We start from the raw sequence: 19,500 nt of genomic DNA, 5'->3' as shown, positions 1-19,500 counted from the left end.
GGTTAAAACTACTCAAAATGCCCTTGAAGTGTACAAACTCAGATTTTGAGTAGTTTTTCAACCAAAAAATTGGTAGTAGTGTAGAAGAAATAGTAGGCATAGCATAGAACAGACGAATATAAAAAGCGTGACATTGATTGTAAAAAGGATGATTAGCCTTCCAGAAGCGCACGAATAAACGCTTATATTAGTAATTTGCCAGATTTTTTCGGATATTCGTCTTCAATTTTCAGAAGTGGGATGATTCTTCGTGAGTGCCCCAAAACGGTCGATAATGCAGCAAAATTTTTCAACAAGCGAAGGTTTACGAGCAACTAAAAATTCGTCGAACCATTCAACCAGGGAGCAAATTTTGGAATTGGAACAAGACCGTCAACACGGAATTAGAGCTACAAGTAGTTTGTGTGATGAAACCAGGGCCGTTGGTGTGGCTGCTGGTTTGACTGTTGGAGCAGTCAGAAGGGAAACTGGCGTTGTATGAGCAGCGTTGTATGAGCAACTGTGGGAGCAGTAAGATACGAAATGTCGATTAAATAACGAAATAACGAAAGGAGCTTCGAGTATATCAGGAAGCGGTGGTGCAGTAACCGAAGAAAGACCAATTGAAATGTTTAAGCCAAGAAGGAGAATTTCGTGTTTTTCTTCACCCCGAGGACGTCCGAAACCTGATTCCTGAGTTCAATATTGCAAAGATGTCAATGACGAAATGGATCCAGCATATCGAGCGAATGCAAGAAATTTATATTTGGGAAACCAAAGAAGTTCTTCACTACACCGCAATGCGACTGGGATCAGTGCTTGGAACAATGCCAAAATTGTGGTTTGAAGGAGCAGAAGAAGCAATCAAAGATTAGACCGACTTCAAATTCAAAATTGGACAAGCGTTTCCAGCCAGATTGTATAAAGCCGACGTTCAATGTCTTCTGATAAATAGGCACAAACTTTCAAGCGAATCTTACGAAAATTTTGCCTACGATGTCATCACGAAAGCAAGATTAGTGAACTTAAGTGAAACTGCAACTATGAAGTACATAATAAATGGCATTCCTGATCGTCAATTACAACTTGCCGTGAGTACTGCTGTACATAAACTGTTGGTGAACTACTGTCAGCCCTGTGTCGCTGTGAAAGTCAGTTGAAAATGAGATTTGCAAATCGTCGAAAAACCCGCGACCTCGTGAACAAGTCGCAGAATCGTATGTTTCAATTGTGGTGAAAGTGGGCATGTGGCTAGAAGATGCCCAGCAGGATATAATGGCAATTATCAAACTATAATCCGGCCATACCGTGAAATTCAACAGGGTGTAAGATATACTTCAACTCGAGCAGAAACATGATGTCCGCTGTCGAACCAGAGGAATTCACTCATCATCCCGAAGGACAACTTATTCGCGAGGTAGAGTAGACTATCAAGGTAGGGTTAGCTTAAAAATAGTTTACTTTAATATTTTAGTTAGATTTTCAAACGTTTTTAAAAGTTGCAATACTCTTTTCGATACCGGCAGTCCAATTTGTTTAATTAAACGTTCTTTTGTTCCATCTACTTTTTACGTTACTGTTTTTAATAATTTCGATTATGTAGGTCTGAATAAGTCAAAAATTACCATTCTAGGCAGTTTTGATATTGAAATTGTAATTGACGATTTTATTTATGTGTTACAGTTTAAGATAGTTCCTGACGCTACAATGCGTCCTATCTGCATATTGGGATCTGATTTTATTAAGCGAAATGATTTGGTGGTGGAATACAATGGATCATCGGCTCTATTTGGAGTAAAAGGAAATCACGTTATCAAAACCTTTGAATTTGAATGCAGTCGAAGTTAATTTTTGTCCTCAAATATATAATATAGAGGTGAGCACAGATACCTTTTTGGAAACTGATTCAGATAAACTTAATATAGGTGAAAATGATATTGATATCAGAGACATTTCGAAAATTAAGTCTCTGAAAATGTTTATTGTAATGGCTCTATCCAAGCAAAACCACATAATATTTATATCATGAGAATAGAAGTATTGCAGCAACAACCATTCAATCAAAAAGAGAGATAGAATTGCAGATTGAAAATCTTTTAAAAGAAGGAACTATAAAAGAAAGTAGTTCTACGTATGCCAGTCGAATTGTTTTGGTAAAGAAAAACAACAATACATGGAGAATGTGTGTTGATTATCGAGAGTTCAACAAAGTTACAATTAAAGATTGCTATCCGATACCTTTAATTGTAGATCTTTTGGATTCCTTGAGAGACAGAAATTTTTTTACTGCATTAGATTTGAAAAGTGGATACCACCATTTAGGTACATATTGATAAAAATTCGCAAAAGTACACGGCTTTTGTCACGCATCTTGGACAATTCGAATATACTCGTGTTCCGTGTTCGTGTTATGCAATGCACCTTCTGCGTTTATGTGTTTTATTAATTCCATTTTTTGAGAATTAATACAAGAAGGTATATTAAAATTTACATGGATGATATATTCATTGCTACACGAACAACTGAAGAGCATTTCACAGTTCTTGAACAAGTCTTCATTGTACTAAAGAACAATCAATTACAATTACAATTGCACAAATGTTCATTTCTCAAAACTAAAATCGAATACCTTGATTACATGATATTGTAACCAAGGAAAATTGTCCAATCAATAAGTGCGTAATCGCTCATAAAAGTGCTATTTTAGCTTAAATCGTTTCGGTCTCTTCGGCGCACTTATTGCTTGGAATATAACGAAAAAGTGCGCCGAAGATACCGAAACGATTTATTGTAAAATAGCACTTTTATGAGCGATATCGCACTTTGGATGGTACAATTTTCCTTGCAATTGACAATACACTCAAGTACTTTTTTTACACGGTTTAGTTTTTTGAGTATTAAGAAAGGGGTAACTTAGAGACCATTCATTTATTTCTCAATACATTTGGGAGTAGCTCGACATTCCTCACGTAGATTGTAAATAGTTCCTTAGCTGCACCGTTTTCGAGTAATCGAAAAAAACAAACCGTGTAAAAAAAGACTTGAGTGTATCTTCAAATGAAATCAGCCCTAGTGAAAAACATGTAGAATGTATAAATCATTCCAGTACCAAAAAAAATCAGAGGGGTTGTGTACAAGACACGACCGCATATATAGGTGACGCAGGACTACGTAAGTCTCTTTGTAGTGATAGTAGCATGTATTCATGCTTGTAATCATTCGATTCTTCATGTATACATGCTATTTGCAACATATATATATGCTACATGCGTTGCATGTAACATTTATCAAAGAATTAGAGATTGTTTTTATTATCCATGGTTTCCCACGTTGAAGGGATTTTACCAATTCAATCCTGTTTTATCAACAGCACATCTTCTCACTACACTTCTAATGAAACGGCAAGCATGCGTATTCATACAGAGTCGTATTATAACCGATCACTACAGTTGTAGCACATTTTTCCAACACAGATATCAAATTCGCCGAGGTTTAATCGTCTCGCAGTAAAGAATTTGCGATCTATTGGGACAACGAACTTGTGTCATTTTTTCTGGCACACTTCCCTAACACAGACATCAAATTGGACTAGGTTTAATCGCGTTCGTAAGAAATCTTGGCACCAGGGGGCTTTGTCACTCTCTCTGGCGTACTTCCCAAGCAAGGACGTCAAAACGGTCTAGGTTGAACCGCGGTGTTAAGAAATCTTGTTGAAATGAGGAAGCTTTGTCACTTGTTTTGGCTTACTTCCCAAGCACAGATATCAAATTGGTATAGGTTTAGATCATCGTAAAGAATCTTTCAACCAATCACGAAGCGAGAATTCCGGTAAAACATAGGTTCATTATTTTCAATTTTTCAATAGTTCAACATCAAAAATCCATACTTTTCTTCATTTGGGTCAATTCTTAGAAGATTTTCCGATCGATTGGTTTAATAATATTGAAAATCGATCGGAAAACCGCTAGCTATTAGCGCTCAAAACCTTTCATTTTCCGTGACGCTCGCATTTTTCGATTTTTTGGAATGACACTATCTCAAAACTTGCCGTAAGACGTAGTCCTACGTCAAAATATTAACGAAGTAAACAAATTTTTAGCAAATTTACTAGTTATTTAAGAAAGATTATTCGAAATTTTTCATTGATTGCTAAACCGTTGTATGATTTAATTAGAAATGATAAGAAAGATTTTTTGTTTAACAGAAAAGGAAATAAGTGCTTATGAAACGTTGTGTTGCAGTATTGATGTACCCCTTGTTAGGTTTAGCTTTCACACCTTTTCAATATGTATTACTCTTGAACAAATAGCCAATACGCATAATCTAGACCCGCCATCATTCTCACGCGTACAGTCAGACGGTAAAGTTCGTCAATCATAATAAAGATATTGTTAGACACCAGCTATTCGTTTTAATAAGAAAATATAACATGGTATCAGAAGTAGTCACGTACTTCTAGTGTCTTTCCGGCGTCATCGAATGAAATCGCGGAAAAAGTCTTCGTCGTGAACCCGTGGGGAAACTATCGGTTTTGGTGAAATCGCGAAAACGCTTTCGTTTATCGAGGAAAAACTCGTGTTTGTCTGAATGTTTGTCGAATCACGTCGGCAGCCATTTTGTTGTACTGGTTTTCGGATTTCCTCATCTGAAATGGATCCAGACCAATTCCGGATGTTCCTGGAGCATCAGTCTAATGTTTTCGTACAATTGATGAATACTATATCCGCCCAAGCGCAGCAACACCGGGCACAACCTTAACAACATGCTAGATCCGCCACGGTTCCAGTGCCACAACCGTCGCCATTGTCGTTGGAAGGAGATATGACTGCCAATTTCGAATTTTTTGAAAGGAATTGGAAAAACTACCAAACGCCATGGGAATGGATAAATGGCCACTAGCGGACAATGGCAGAAAAGTAAGCGTGCTTCTATTAGTCATAGGGGAAGAAGCCAGAAGAAAGTTTTTTAGCTTTGAGTTAACCGTAGAGCAACAAATGAATCCGGACGCTCCTTTGTCAGCAATTAAAAATAAAGTCGCGAGCAAGAGAAATATCATTGTTGATCGGCTCGATTTCTTCTCGGCTGTTCAGTCGCCAGGTGAAACTATCGATGATTTCATAGTCCGTCTCAAAATACTTGCAAAGATGGCTAAGCTGCGAGACCTAGAACTTGAGCTTATCGCATTCAAAGTAGCTACGGCGAATAAATGGCCCAACCTCCGCACTAAGATGATGACTGATACGGATATCACACTGGACAAAGCTGTCGATTTATTGCTCTTTGCATTGAAAGTTGGATTTTGAACACACGCTTGTTCAGTCACACATTTTGTAGGTGAGAAAAGTTGCCAAAATTTCATGGAAAAAAAACCATGAATCTTGGTTGATTCCTATTGACTTCTAATGCGTACGTAGAGTTGTTATCGACGCTAAGAATAGTATAAAAATAGTTTCTAAATACATAATTCCACGCATAATTCATAACTTGAACAAATATGCAGCATATATGAAATATATGAAAAATTAAATACTATTTGCTTTTCCTACAACTGGTACTGGCGCCACTGCTAATTCAAATGCCAGCTCAAATGGGAGAGTTGTAATGATGGGAAATGCCGATCAAAACCTATAACGATTATTGATAAAGTTTTTTATCGTTAATAATTAATAACGATAATATGATAGTATAATCAAAAATACGTAAGAAATAGAACAAAAATGTTAAAATAATAACAAGCCAAGAAGAAGGTTTCACTTTAAAACCTCCAATTTTCGATATTCTTCCGTGACGATAAAGTTTGATGGTATTATCGATATAAGATTACTAGCGATATTATCAGTAGCACACTTTTCATCACAGTTTTGAAGGTTGCACTTTATAACTGTGCAGTCCAATTGAGTGTGAAGAGCGCAATACGCAGGACAGAAGAAATAGTGTCGCAACGATCTCATGAGCTAGGAGGTCCGCCTGTACTACAGTCCGACGTAAATAAAGTCTTCAAATCCAATCAAAAGTCAATGCGACGTAAATTCTGTGGAGACTACCACGAATTTTCAAAAGGTTCTTGTCCGGCGTTAGGAAAACGCTTGCCACCGTTGTAAGAAGAAAAACCATTTCGAGAAAATGTATAAGGTTCGTAAGAAGACTAACATCGCTATTCTATATTTCGAACGACTTGGTATTTCGAACGAAATTTCCGCCAGCAAAATCAAATGGGCAAAACATGTCGTTCGAAGCAAGTCGAACGAAATAAAGACTCGTTCGAAATACAGAATAGGGTGATTAGCCACACAAGTCGAAACGGGTAAAAGAAATAAAGGAGAATGCTACTGAATCAGACACATCGTCTGCAAACAGCGAATCGTCATGCGAGGAAACGGACGAAATACGAAATCGGTAAAATTTATGACAATTCGAACTCAGAGGAAAATGTGCTGGCTGAATTACATCTAAAATTCGGTAAAAAATGGATACCTATTCTTTGTGAAGTAGATACGGGTGCTAATACTAGCGATGCGGAGAGTCCACCCATTCTGCCTTCCAAATCCCGACTTCAGAGTTTTGGAGGAAATTCCATCAAAGTGTTGGGTCGAGTCAAAGTGCCATGTTGTCGTTTAGGTAAAAATTCGTTCTTGTCTTGCAAGTAGTAGGCGTCGACCATCGTCCTTTACTGTCAGCGAACGATTCACGAGAACTTGGTCTCGTCAAATTTTATAACACGGTCTCATTTGGTCAACCTGAACCAGCTACCAGTTCTCAACAAGATAACCTGCTTAACATACATCGAGCAAAGGCGCAGCAGATCGTGGAAAATCATAAAGATTTGTTCAGCGGTTACGGAAAACTTCCCGGAATAGTGTCACTGGAGATAGACGACACCATCACTCCGTCAATACAACCTCCTCGCCGTGTGCCTATTGCAATGCGCAGTAAGCTCAAAGCCGAACTGGAAAGCCTCGAAAAGGATGGAATTATTGTAAGAGAAACCAAACACACTGAATGGGTGAGTAATATTGTGATCGTCCAACGTGACTCTGGGGCTCGCATTTGTCTAGATCCTGTAATTTTGAATAAGGTGCTGAAAAGACCTCGTCTACAATTTGTTACCTTGGACGAGATATTACCGGAACTGGGCAAAGCGAAAATTTTCTCCACTGTTGACACCAAAAAAGGCTTTTGGCAAGTAGCTGTCGATGAACCAAGCAGTAAATTAACTACCTTCTGGACCCCTTTCGGTCGATACCGATGGACGCGTTTGCCATTTGGTATAGCACCAGCACCAGAAATCTTTCAACTCAAATTGCAAGAGGTGATCCAAGGCCTAAAAGGTGTAGAGTGTATCGCTGACGACCTTTTTATATACGGGGTTGGAGAAACATTTGAAAAAGCTCTCAAAAATCACAATGAAAATCTGGATTAACTGCTATGTCGCCTAAAGGAAAACAACGTAAAGTTGAATAAGAGTAGGCTGAAATTATGTACAAGATCGATTACGTTTTACGGCCACTTTCTCACCGATCAAGGTCTGAAACCGGATGAAGCAAAGGTATCCGCAATCAGAGATTTCCCGAGGTCAATGACCCGAAAAGAAGTTCATAGATTCGTGGGTATGGTCACTTACCTCGGACGCTTTATCAAAAACCTTAGTGACAATTTGGCGAATCTACGTAAACTGATTTCGGAATCTATACCCTGGAAGTGGACGTAAATTGAAGAAAGAGTTTAATGACGTCAAAGCATTAGTCGCCGATCTCACAACATTGCGTTATTATGATGTTTGCCAACCGCTATTCATAGAATGTGACGCTAGCTGAATTGGTCTTGGATCCGCTGTATTTCAAAATAATGGTATTGTTGGATACGCTTCACGAAAGCTTACACCAGCCGAGAGAAACGCTTACACGCGCAGATTGAAAAAGAATTTCTCGCTATATTGTTTGCCTGCGTTAGATTTGATCAGCTAGTAGTTGGCAATCCCAAGACAACAATTCGAACGGATCACAAGCCTCTTCTGAATATTTTTAAAAAACCGTTGTCAGCACCTCGTCGATTGCAGCATATGCTATTGAATCTTCAGCGTTATAATCTTTCCGTTGAATACGTCACTGGGAAAGAAAATATAATCGCCGATGCGCTATCTCGTGCCCCTTTACCGAATCTGCGACAATGTGAGGAATACAAGAAACAAAATATCTTTGAAGTTTTTGATAAAATCAAAGAAGTCAAGCTCAGCAAGTATCTTCAGGTTTCTAGTGCAAGAATTGAAGAAATCATCCAGGAAACGGAATCAGACCAGTCCATGCAACGTGTGATGGACTGTATTCAAAATGGCTGGCCTCAATCCATAGATCGGGTTCCAGACAGCGAGAAAATATATTTTGGCTTCAGGAATGAATTAGCATTTCAAGATGGTTTGATTTTTCGAAAAGACTGCATTGTAATTCTGTTTGTGCTTCGTAATAAATTAATCACTAGCTGACATGCAAGTCGCAATGGTGTTGAAGCAACACTAAAGCTAGCTTGGGCAAATCTTTTTTGGCCGGGTATGTCGGCACAAATTAAGGACGTAGTGAAAAATTGTAGTGTATGTGCTAAATATGCGGCATCGCAACAAAATCCGGAGATGAAAAGCCACGATATTCCAATTCACCCCTTTCAGCTCATCTCCATTGATGTATTCTTCTGTGACCAAAAAGGCTCGAAGCGCAAATTTCTAATCACGGTTGATCATTATTCGGATTTCTTTGATATCAACTTGCTTAAAGACTTAAGTCCTGAGTCAGTGATAGATGCCTGTAAGTAAAATATCGCACGCTTCGAAGTCCCACAACGTGTCATCACGGACAACGGTACCAACTTCGCTAATCAGAAAATGGCTAAATTTGCTTCAGACTGGGACTTCGAATTGGCAACTTCCGCACCGCATCATCAACAAGCGAATGGTAAGGCTGAGTCGGCAGTTAAAATAGCGAAGAATGTGATGAAAAAATCCGACGAAAGCGGTACAGACTTTTGGTACGATTTATTGCATTGGAGAAATATTCCAAACAAGATGGGCTCGAGTCCAGCAGCTCGACTACTATCTCGTTCCATTCGGTGTGGTGTGCCACCCTCTGCAGCGAAGTTGCTGCCAAAGATAGAAGAGGATGTGTCCACTAAAATTGAAACGAATCGTAGACACTATAAATTACATTATGATCGTAAATCACGTAATTTACCTGAGTTGCAGATTGGATCGCCAGTTTATGTACAACTTCATCCTGAAATCAATAAAGGGTGGACGGAGGGAAGGATTTCGCAACGATTTAATGATCGCTCGTATCTGGTGAATGTGGAAGGAACCGAGTACCGTCGCTCACTGGTACATCTGAAACCGCGTAAAGAGCCCGATTCCCTGGCGGTCCGCTATTCGTCATCCTGTCCGAATGTCTTGGAGGGTCCATCTTCGCGTTCGGAAGATCACCGGTGTCAACAGGTAACCAAAACATGAATCCGATGAATTCCGATCGAAAAAACACAAACAACGAACGGGAAATGTCACTAGAAATACTCAGAGGTGAGAGATACGCGGAAGCAGCCATCTTGGGAGCCAATCAAGCAGCGAGAGTTGTCAAAAGGGAGCCAATCGAACACGCATACTTTTTGGTTAAATGTTTGATTAACAAGTATTGAAATAGTTATGAAATCTACTTAAGCTATTGTCACGCACCTTGAATATTATACTCGGACACAGTGTGTATAAGGCTTTGCAATGCATTTTACACTGATTAAGTTGAAAAATATATCGCTCTATTGTGCAAAATTGATGCAAACAAAACAGAAGTGGATCATGTTGGAAACAATCAAGTCACACTGCTACAGCATTTTGCTCCGCAGCAAGTGCTGGCAGTTCTTGTACACTGATGCCAAATCGTTGGCTTTAGTTTCCGCGTATCTCTTACTGTGAGTATTTCTAGTTCACAGCCTTGGTTTGTTTACGCTTCGCTTTTTTGTTAATATTACTGTGCTTTGCAGCTGTACCTGGATTAACCTTTACGTCCCGACATCAAAAATGAAGGTACTTTCAGTTACACTTTTGGCTCTACCTCCACTGATTTTCAATCGATTTTTATGCAACTAGTCTTAACAGAATCACATTAGATTGGCCTGGTAAATACTGGTAAATTATGGTTCCATTTTCCCGGAGATATTCCAGACGGTGGGATTTTTTTTTGACGTCATAAGTAACAGAAATCTGCTTAACTAACTGCGCAAAAATTATTCATTTTATTTGTAGTCACTAATAATGACTTTAACACTATCCTGTAGAGCCTCACGCTCCGGAACATCCGTTGACGGTTCTACAGCAACTCAAAAGTCATCATTTAGTATTCTCTTCGAAAATATGGCAAATGGGGTATCAAATGACATGATTTTTCAACACGAGCTCTTCAGTGCATATTTGGATGTATTTTGAGTCGATCTGCACAATCCGGAACATCCGGCATCGGTTCTACCGGCCCTCAAAAGTGACCATTTGGAATTCTCTTCAAAAACATGGCAAATGGGGTATCAAATGACAGGATTTTTCAACACACACACTTTAGTGGACATTAGGATGTATTTTGAGTCGATCTGGACATTCCGGAACATCCGGCGTCGGTTCCACCGGACCTCAAAAGTGGCCATTTGTAATTCTCTTTAAAAACATCCTGTCCACCAAAGTGCTCGTATTGAAAAATCCTGTCATTTGATACCCCATTTGCCATGTTTTCGAAGAGAATTCCAAATGACCACTTTTGAGTTTCGGTAGAACCAATGACGGATATTCCGGAATGTCCAGATCGACTCAAAGTACATCCAAATGTTCACTAACGAGCTCGTGTTGAAAAATCCTGTGATTTGATACCCCATTTGCCATATTCTCGAAGAGAATTCCAAATGGAAACTTTTGAGGCCCGGTAGAATCGATGCCGGATGTTCCGGAATGTCCAGATCGACTCAAAATACATCCAAATATGCACTAAAGAGCTCGTGTTGAAAAATCCTGTCATTTGATACCCCATTTGCCATATTTTCGAAGAGAATACTAGATGACCACTTTTGAGTTCCGGTAGAACCGATAACGGATGTTCCGGAGTGTGAGGCGTATGCCAGCGCATTACAGGTTAGTGTAAAAGTCATTATTAGTGACTACAAATAAAATGGATAACTTTTGCGCAGTCAGATAAGCAGATTTCTAATTTTATTTCATCTGTTACTTATGACGTCAAAAAAAATCCCACCGCAATCTGGAATATCTCCGAGAAAATGGAACCATAATTTACCAGTATATTTTTCCATTTAAGGCCAATCTAATGTGGTTCTTTTAAGACTAGTTGCATAAAAATCGATTGAAAATCAGTGAAGATAGAGTCAAAAGTGTAACTGAAAGTACCTTCATTTTTGATGTTGGGACGTAAAGGTTAATCCAGATTATTTTCTCTAATGCCAATGTATATGACAAAACAAAACAGCAACATTGCAGTTGTCACTCTTTCTCTTTCTTACTCACAGCATTCGCATTGTCGCACTTTTTGTGCCAGTCGCACTTTTAGACTGCGGTGTCCAGTAAGGTGCAAAATGCGGGATACATGTTTAAATCACTTAAATATGATAAAAAAGAAGGTGTTGATAAAGTAAATTAAATGACACATACAAATATTTACTCACCGTTGGGAAAAAACATCTAATATATAATCGCACGCAGTATGTTCTTGTGAATTTTACCGTTAAAGAAGGATTTTGAGGACTACAGAAATTATATTTAAAAATATAGCCAAGAGTAGAACGGCTAGGTCACGCCGCTAGGTGGATTAATTCGGGGTTTTATGCTTAAATTTTGTAACAGCAATACGTGTTTGTGTCTTGTCCATCAATATTCGTCTGGATTTTTAAATATTGTTGAAAAAAGAGACGTAAATATAAATATATTTTTGTAGTAGTGGATGCCTTTTCGAAATTTATTAGGCTGTTTGCTTGTAAAATGACCAATACAAGTGAAGTTTTGAAATGCTTATGAATTTATTTCAATAATTACTCGGCACATTCACAGATGGTATCAGATAGAAAAAGCTGCCTTACGTCTAGAGGTTTCAAGAATATATATTATAAATGAATTTTTAGTAAAACATATTAACAGCATCTGCTTGTCCACAAGCAAATGGCCAAGTTGAAAAATTCAATAGTGTGCTTAGACTGATATTAGCTAAACTAATTGATGATAATTCTTCTACTGTGTTACCTGACTCATAACGATTATACGGGGGAGGTTTGTAACTCACTAACTTTGTGGGCTTTCGTTTAATTGATCATAAATTCGAATAGAACATATAAATATCAACAAAAGAAATTACATGTTTACTCCAAAAATAAAAGCATGAGGGATTTTAGAATTTCGGAAATAGGGGTTCGTTATGAGTTAGGTAACACAGTAGGGGATTTGGTCCAATATTATTAGGTGCAGAGTATTTTATAAATAACACTTATTGTCGCTCAATTGCCAACACGCCGTCTCTAGTTTTATTCGGGGTACGACAGAGAATCAGAGAATCCTGAGATAAGAGATTTAATAAAAATTAGAGAAAAAGCCATTGCAACAAACAAGGCCATTCAAAACTATAATAAAAAGCAGTATGATGCGAAATGTAAATTGAATAGTTTAACAAGAAGATTTGGTTTATATTCCTCACCATACTATTCCTGGAGGATCAACTAAATTGCAAGCACAATTCAAAGGTCCATTTGTAATTAGTAAAGTACTTCCAAACAATCGTTATGTGATTACTGATATGGAAGGATGCCAGATTACTCGTATTCCATTCACAGTCATATTCGATCGAATATGCCGATCCTACAAATATAAATTATGGAAACCACAGGACAATGATTTAAAATAATGCACATCGAGGATGATGTATTTCGTCAGGATGACCGAACTGTAGGAGGAATAAATAGTAGGCATAGCATAAAATAGAAGAATAAAAAAGGGTGACATTGAATGTAAAAAGGATGATTAGCCTTCCAGAAGCAAGCGCACGAATAAACGCTTATATTAGTAATTTGCCGGAGTTCGGATATTCGTCTTCAGTAGAAACTTGAAAGTGCATTATTTGTCACAGAGAATTCAATTATCGGTAGCAAATAGCCAAAATTGGTTGAATTTTTTACCCAAAATTTGAGTTTGTACATTTTAAGGGTATTTTGAGTAGTTTCAATCTAGCTTTAGCTAAATCTGACCTATTTACGGATAGAATCATTTAAGAGTGTACTGATTGTAAAGCCCCAAACACAATGCATACGGATATCACTACGTTGCGGCAAATTGACAGTTTTTCCATGGGTTTTCTGTCAAATTTCCGCAACGTAGTAAAATCCGTATGCATTGTGTCTGGGCCTTAACGATCCCCGAATGGCGTTCAAAAACCGTTGTAACGTTTGTACTGCCGTGAATCGCATAACAGTCCCATTTAAATAGGAAACTCCAAAAAAAATGGGACTGATATGTGATTCACGACAGTGTACTGTCGGGTATGCTTGGGGCTTCGCCTCCGGCGTGGCCTGTCAGTGGCCGAGATTGGCTATCTCGACTGTTCGATACACGACTGTTTCGAATTGTCGTGTTCAGTAATAATGCGCGCACCATATATAATACGGAAAATTTGTTGTATTGTTTTATTGTAATTATTGAGTTAGGCTGATATTTTTAATAACAATTTTTGTATATTCGAATATCGACTTACTACTTTACAGATATAAAAATAGTGGAGGCAACACAATCTCAGTCATGTTAAGGATTCGTCTTAAAATGGGTCCTTCATTGAGAAACAAAGAATGGACATGTTGCTTTGGTCTTCATGTTCGTACAGCAACAATTATTATTGGCGTCTGGCATTTGGTAAGTATATTGAAGTTATATAATGAGATAAACCCCGATTATTTAAAAAAACGATTATTTCCACCTTATGGTGAAAAGAACGTTTGTCATACCATTTATCTAAATACATTTATCTAAATAGAATAAAAATCGATGCGTCTTCGTAACATAATTTAACTGTCTGTAAAATATACTCATATATGCTATTTTAGCCGGTTCGTATCAGTTTTATGGAAAGATGTTTTACAAAATTTTATTCCAAACCTTAGCTATCAAAATTTTCTGGAAAATCTACTATGCAGCAACTACGGTTGTCATTTCTAAAAATAAAATAATGGAAATAAATTGAATCATAGTCGTAAATAATTGCCGTTACGGGCTTGGAATTAGGATAATTTGCCAATTATGACAGCTAACGCAGGCAGGTTGCGCACCACAACGCGCGACCTTGGCTGCCATACCCCAGCCGGCACCACGTGGGGGTAGAGATAGGAGTTAGGAAACAGAGGTGATATATATGCACATGTTCACTCATTCGGGCTAAAAACTATCAAAACGACTAGAGGAACACCATGGTGGAACTCTCATCTCACGGAACTGAATAAACGATGCAGGAGATCCTGGAATAGACGTCGTAGGGATGGCGTGGAAACCCTATGCAAAGGCTCTACGATCTTCATCACGCACTAGCTGGCACAGGTTGCTGCAGAACGTTTCCAGTTTTGGCGAGGCAAGTCGACTAAATAAAATACTGTCAAAATCGAAAGAATATCAGGTTAATAACATTCGAAGTTCGAACGGCGAATACTGCTCGAATGACAATGAAATCCTGGAATGCCTCTTCTATAGTCACTTTCCAGGCTATGTAGAACCTGAAGTTCGAAACAATCCAGAAATCGTTTTAGGTGGCTTATACTCATGGGCTTTCGCTCGGAGCCTTGTCACAACTGAAGCGATTGAGTGGGCCGTGAACAGCTTCTCTCCATACAAATCTCCTGGAACAGATGGAATATACCCTATTCTACTGCAAAAAGGATTTAAATACTTCAAACACATTCTGAAAAGGATGCGAAACAAGCTTAGTAGAAGTTCCTCTTCATTCAGCACAACATGCTTATCAAAATGGCAAGTCTACACTCTACTTTATTACATGTTGTTGTGAATAGGATTGAGATTGCTTTTTCACGAAAGCAATCTTGCTTAGGAACTTTATTGGATATTGAAGGCGCGTTTGACAACATATCTTTCGCTTCCATTTTGGAGGCTGCTCGTTATCATAATGTGCCTTCAATAATCATAAAGTGGATAGAACAAATGCTTAGTAACCGATTGCTTTTTTCGTCGTTACGGCAAGCAAGCATTTGGAAGCAAAGTGTTTGTGGATGTTTACAAGGTGGCGTTCTCTCGCCTCTTTTATGGAACCTTGTGGCGGATGGCCTATTGAGGAAACTTAATGGTCTAGACTATCCATCATATGGTTATGCGGATGACTATCTCAGCCTAGTAGTTGGAAAGTGCATAAGCACATTACTTGACTTAATGCAGTAGGCACTACGCGTCGTGGAAACGTGGTGCCGAGAAACTGCACTTTCGGTAAATGCGAGCAAAACATCTATCGTCTTATTATCAAGACGTAGAAAAACCAATGGAGCTCGCGCTCTGCGCTTCTACGATTCGAATGTTAATGTGTGAAACTACATAATTTTTTGCAATTTGATCTGACAAATAACATATATGTGTGAGGCACATGAATATTATTTGTATCGCCATGAATAACATTTATGGCCCCTCCAAAAGTATGTACAATAGCATAATTTATAGGATACTAGCTGACCCGACAAACTTCGTATTGCCACAAATTAACCTGTATTGTACATAAATCATGAATCTCGGATGATCTTTGTCACAATCTCGAGTTTTGCAAGTTTCTGAGGAGTTCAACCTTAGAAGATTCATTTTGGCAGTTACGTAACTATGAAAGCAATCCAGGTAACCAATAAGCATCACCAATGCTATTCAAATGTAGGCCAACAAGCATTTAAGTCGCCTTAAATGCTATTTTGGCAAAATATACAGCTACTTTACTGATAACCTTCTTATAGTGCTGACAATGCTAATTTACAGCTAATTACCGACACGAAGAATTTAAATACAATTTTGGATGCCAATTTACAACACTTATGCAGTCAAAAAGCTAATATACAACAACGTGCAGTATAAAATGTCAGATACGCTGATTTGCTGCTTATGTTAATGCTTATTAGTTACCAGTAATGGGTAGTTCAATATACAAATTTGCAGTTTTTCCTCACAGTAAAGTAGAAAACAACTCCCCTGTCCCCTCATTGCATAGCCAGAAAGCGGATAGTAATATTCCCCATGATTGTACAACATTTCGCCGAATATCATTTTGCGAAAAACCTTCAGCGGAATGTACCATTACACGGAAAACTTTTTTGTGGAAAGTACCCTTTCGCGATCCTCTCCTTACTCGCTGTCGCTCGTTCCAGGAAACCCAGATAGACCTAGGAAAACAAATAAACCTAGACAGTAGTGATTTCTGCGGGGAGTTGCCTCCCCCGCAGTTCGATTAGTTTTTGAGTTTCGCGAAAATTTCTGTTTTATTCGTATGAGAGTCCATATCCCCCTAACACAGGGGTAAGAGGTCTCTAACTATCATAAAATAAATTCAAGACTCCAAAATCTCCAACATGCCAAATTTGGTTCCATTTGCTTGATTAGTTCTCAAGTTATAAAGAAATTTGAATTTCATTTGTATGGGAGCCCCCCTCCTACACAGGGGAGGGGTCTTAATTCATCATAGAACAAATTTCTGCCCCCTAAAAGCCCCACATGCCAAATTTGGTTCCATTTGCTTGATTAGTACTCAAGTTATAAGGAAATTTGTATTTAATTTGTATGGGAGCCCCCCCTCTTAATAGGGGAAGGGGTCGTAATTCACCATAGAAAAAATTTCTGCCAGCTTAAACTCCCACATGCCAAATTTGGTTCCATTTGCTTGATTAGCTCTTGAGATAAGAGGAAATTTGCATTTCATTTGTATGGAAGCCCACCCTATTAAAAGGGAGATGGGTCATAAGTCGCTTTCTAAAGAGGAGAGGGGTCTTAATTCACCATAGAAAAAAATCTTGCCTCCAAAATCACTTACATGTCAAATTTGGTTCCCTTTGATGGATTTATTCTCAAGTTATGAGGAAATTTGTTTTTCATTCGTATAGGAGCTCCCCTCCCCCTCCAAAAGTGGGGAGGGGTCCTAATTCACCATAGAAAATATTCTTGCCTACAAAAACACCCACATGCTAAATTTGGTTCCATTTGCTTGATTAGTTCTAGAGTTATGAGGAAATTTGTATTTCGTTTGTATGGGAGCCCCCCTCCTAAAAGGTAAGGGGTCCTAATTCATCATAGAAAAAATGGTTGCCTCCAAAAACACCCACATTCCAAATATGGTTCCATTTGCTTGATTAGTTCTCGAATTATGAGGAAATCTGTGTTTCATTTGTGTAGAAGCCCACTCGCTTAAAGCGGGGAGGGGTCCTAATTCACCATAGAAAATATTTTTGCCTCCAAAAACCTCCACATGCCAAATTTGGTTCTATTTGCTTGATTAGTTCTCGAGTTATGAGGAAATTTGTATTTCATTTGTATCGGAGCCCCCCCCCCCGCCTCCTAAAGTGGGGAGGGGTCATAATTCATCATAGAAAAATTCTTACCTCCAAAAACACGTACATGCCAAATTTGGTTCCATTTGCTTGATTAGTTCTCGAGTTATGAGGAAATTTGTATTTCATTTGTATGGGAGCCCCCCCTCTTAGTGGGGGAGGTGTCTCTAACCATCACTAAAACCTTTCCTGGCCCCGAAAACCTCTATATGCAAATTTTCACGCCGATTGGTTCAGTAGTTTTTGATTCTATAAGGAACATCCCGACAGACAGACAGACAGAAATCCATATTTATATCTATACCTATAAAGAAGTCTGTCTGTCCGTATGTTCCTTATAGAATCGAAAACTACTGAACCAATCGGCATGAAAATATGCATGTAGAGGTTTTTTGGGGCCAGGAAAGGTTTTAGTGATGGTTAGAAACCCCTCCCCCCACTAAGAGGGGGGGGGGTCCCATACAAATGAAACACAAATTTCTGCATAATTCGACAACAAGCATAATTTAAACAAGCAAATAGAACACAATTTGGCATGTGAGTATTTTCGGTGACAAGAATTTATTCTATGGTCAATTGAGACCCCTCCCCTCTTTATAAGGGGAATTATAACTCCTCTCCTCTTTAAAAGGGGGGGCTTCCATACAAATTTCCTCATAACTCGAGAACTAATCGAACAACTGGAACCAAATTTGGCATGTGAAGGTTTTCGAGGGCAAGAATATTTTCTATAGTAAATTAGGACCCCTCCCCACTTTAAGAGGGGGGGCTCCTGTACCAAAAAAACACAATTTTCCTCATAACTCGAGAAGTAATTAAGCAAATGGAACCAAATTTGGCATGTGGGTGTTTTTGGAGACAAAAATTTTTTCTATGATAAATTGGGACCCCTCCCCGTTTTAGGAGGGGGGGATCCTATACACATGAAATACAAATTTCCTCATAACTGAAGAACTAATCAAGCAAATGGAACCAAATTTGGCATGTGAAAGTTTTCGAGGGCAAGAATGTTTTCTATGGTAAATAAGGACCCATCCCCACTTTAAAAGGAGGGGCTCCTATACAAACGAAATACAAATTTCCTCATAATTCGAGAACTAATCAAGCAAATGGAACCAAATTTGACACGTGGGTGTTTTTGGAGACAAAAATTTTTTCTATGATGAACTGGGACCCCTCCTCACTTTAGGAGGGGGGGCTCCTATACAAATGAAATACAAATTTCCTCATAACTCGAGAGCTAATCAAGCAAATGAAACCAAATTTGGCATGTGGAAGTTTTCGAGGGCAAGAATATTTTCTATGGTGAATTAGGACCCCTCCCAATTTTAAGAGGGGGGGCTCCTATACAAACGAAATACAAATTTCCTCATAATTCGAGAACTAATCAAGCAAATGGAACCAAATTTGGCACGTGGGTGTTTTTGGAGACAAAATTTTTTTCTATGATGAATTGGGACCCCTACCCAGTTTAGGAGGGGGGGCTCCGATACAAATGAAATTCAAATTTCCTCATAACTCGAGAACTAATCAAGCAAATAGAACCAAATTTGGCATGTGGAGGTTTCTGGAGGCAAAAATATTTTCTATGATGAATTAGGACCCCTCCCAACTTTAAGAGGGGGTGCTTCTACACAAATGAAATACAAATTTCCTCAGAATTCAAGAACTAATCAAGCAAATGGAACCATATTTGGCATGTGGGTGTTTTTGGAGGCAACCATTTTTTCTATGTTGAATTAGGACCCCTTACCTTTTTAAGAGAGGGGGCTCTCATACAAACGAAATACAAATTTCCTCATAACTCTAGAACTAATCAAGCAAATGGAACCAAATTTATCATGTGGGTGTTTTTGTAGGCAAGAATATTTTCTATGGTATATTTTCTATGGATTTCCCCACTTTAAGAGGGGGGGCTCCCATACAAATGAAAAACAAATTTCC

At 38.5% G+C, this 19,500-nt stretch overlaps 1 protein-coding gene across 9 annotated transcripts in view; it reads left to right on the top strand.

Annotated features, from left to right (window-relative positions):
* Nucleotides 1-19,500, top strand: part of LOC128743620 (lysosomal-associated transmembrane protein 4B) — a 53,569-nt gene that overhangs the window by 1,895 nt on the left and 32,174 nt on the right. For all 9 annotated transcript variants that reach the window (XR_008412313.1, XM_053840226.1, XM_053840230.1 and 6 more), the window contains exon 2: nucleotides 13,750-13,894. Coding sequence is in view for 8 of the 9 variants with exons in the window: in XM_053840226.1 (XP_053696201.1) it covers nucleotides 13,784-13,894 (111 nt within the window). In the remaining variant the exon portion in view is untranslated. The remainder of the gene's footprint in view (nucleotides 1-13,749; nucleotides 13,895-19,500) is intronic.

The sequence above is a fragment of the Sabethes cyaneus genome, chromosome 3 (assembly GCF_943734655.1).
Source record: "Sabethes cyaneus chromosome 3, idSabCyanKW18_F2, whole genome shotgun sequence".
NCBI lineage: Eukaryota > Metazoa > Arthropoda > Insecta > Diptera > Culicidae > Sabethes > Sabethes cyaneus.
The sequence above is the reverse complement of the archived record's forward strand: the minus strand, read 5'-3'. Positions and strand labels throughout refer to the sequence as shown.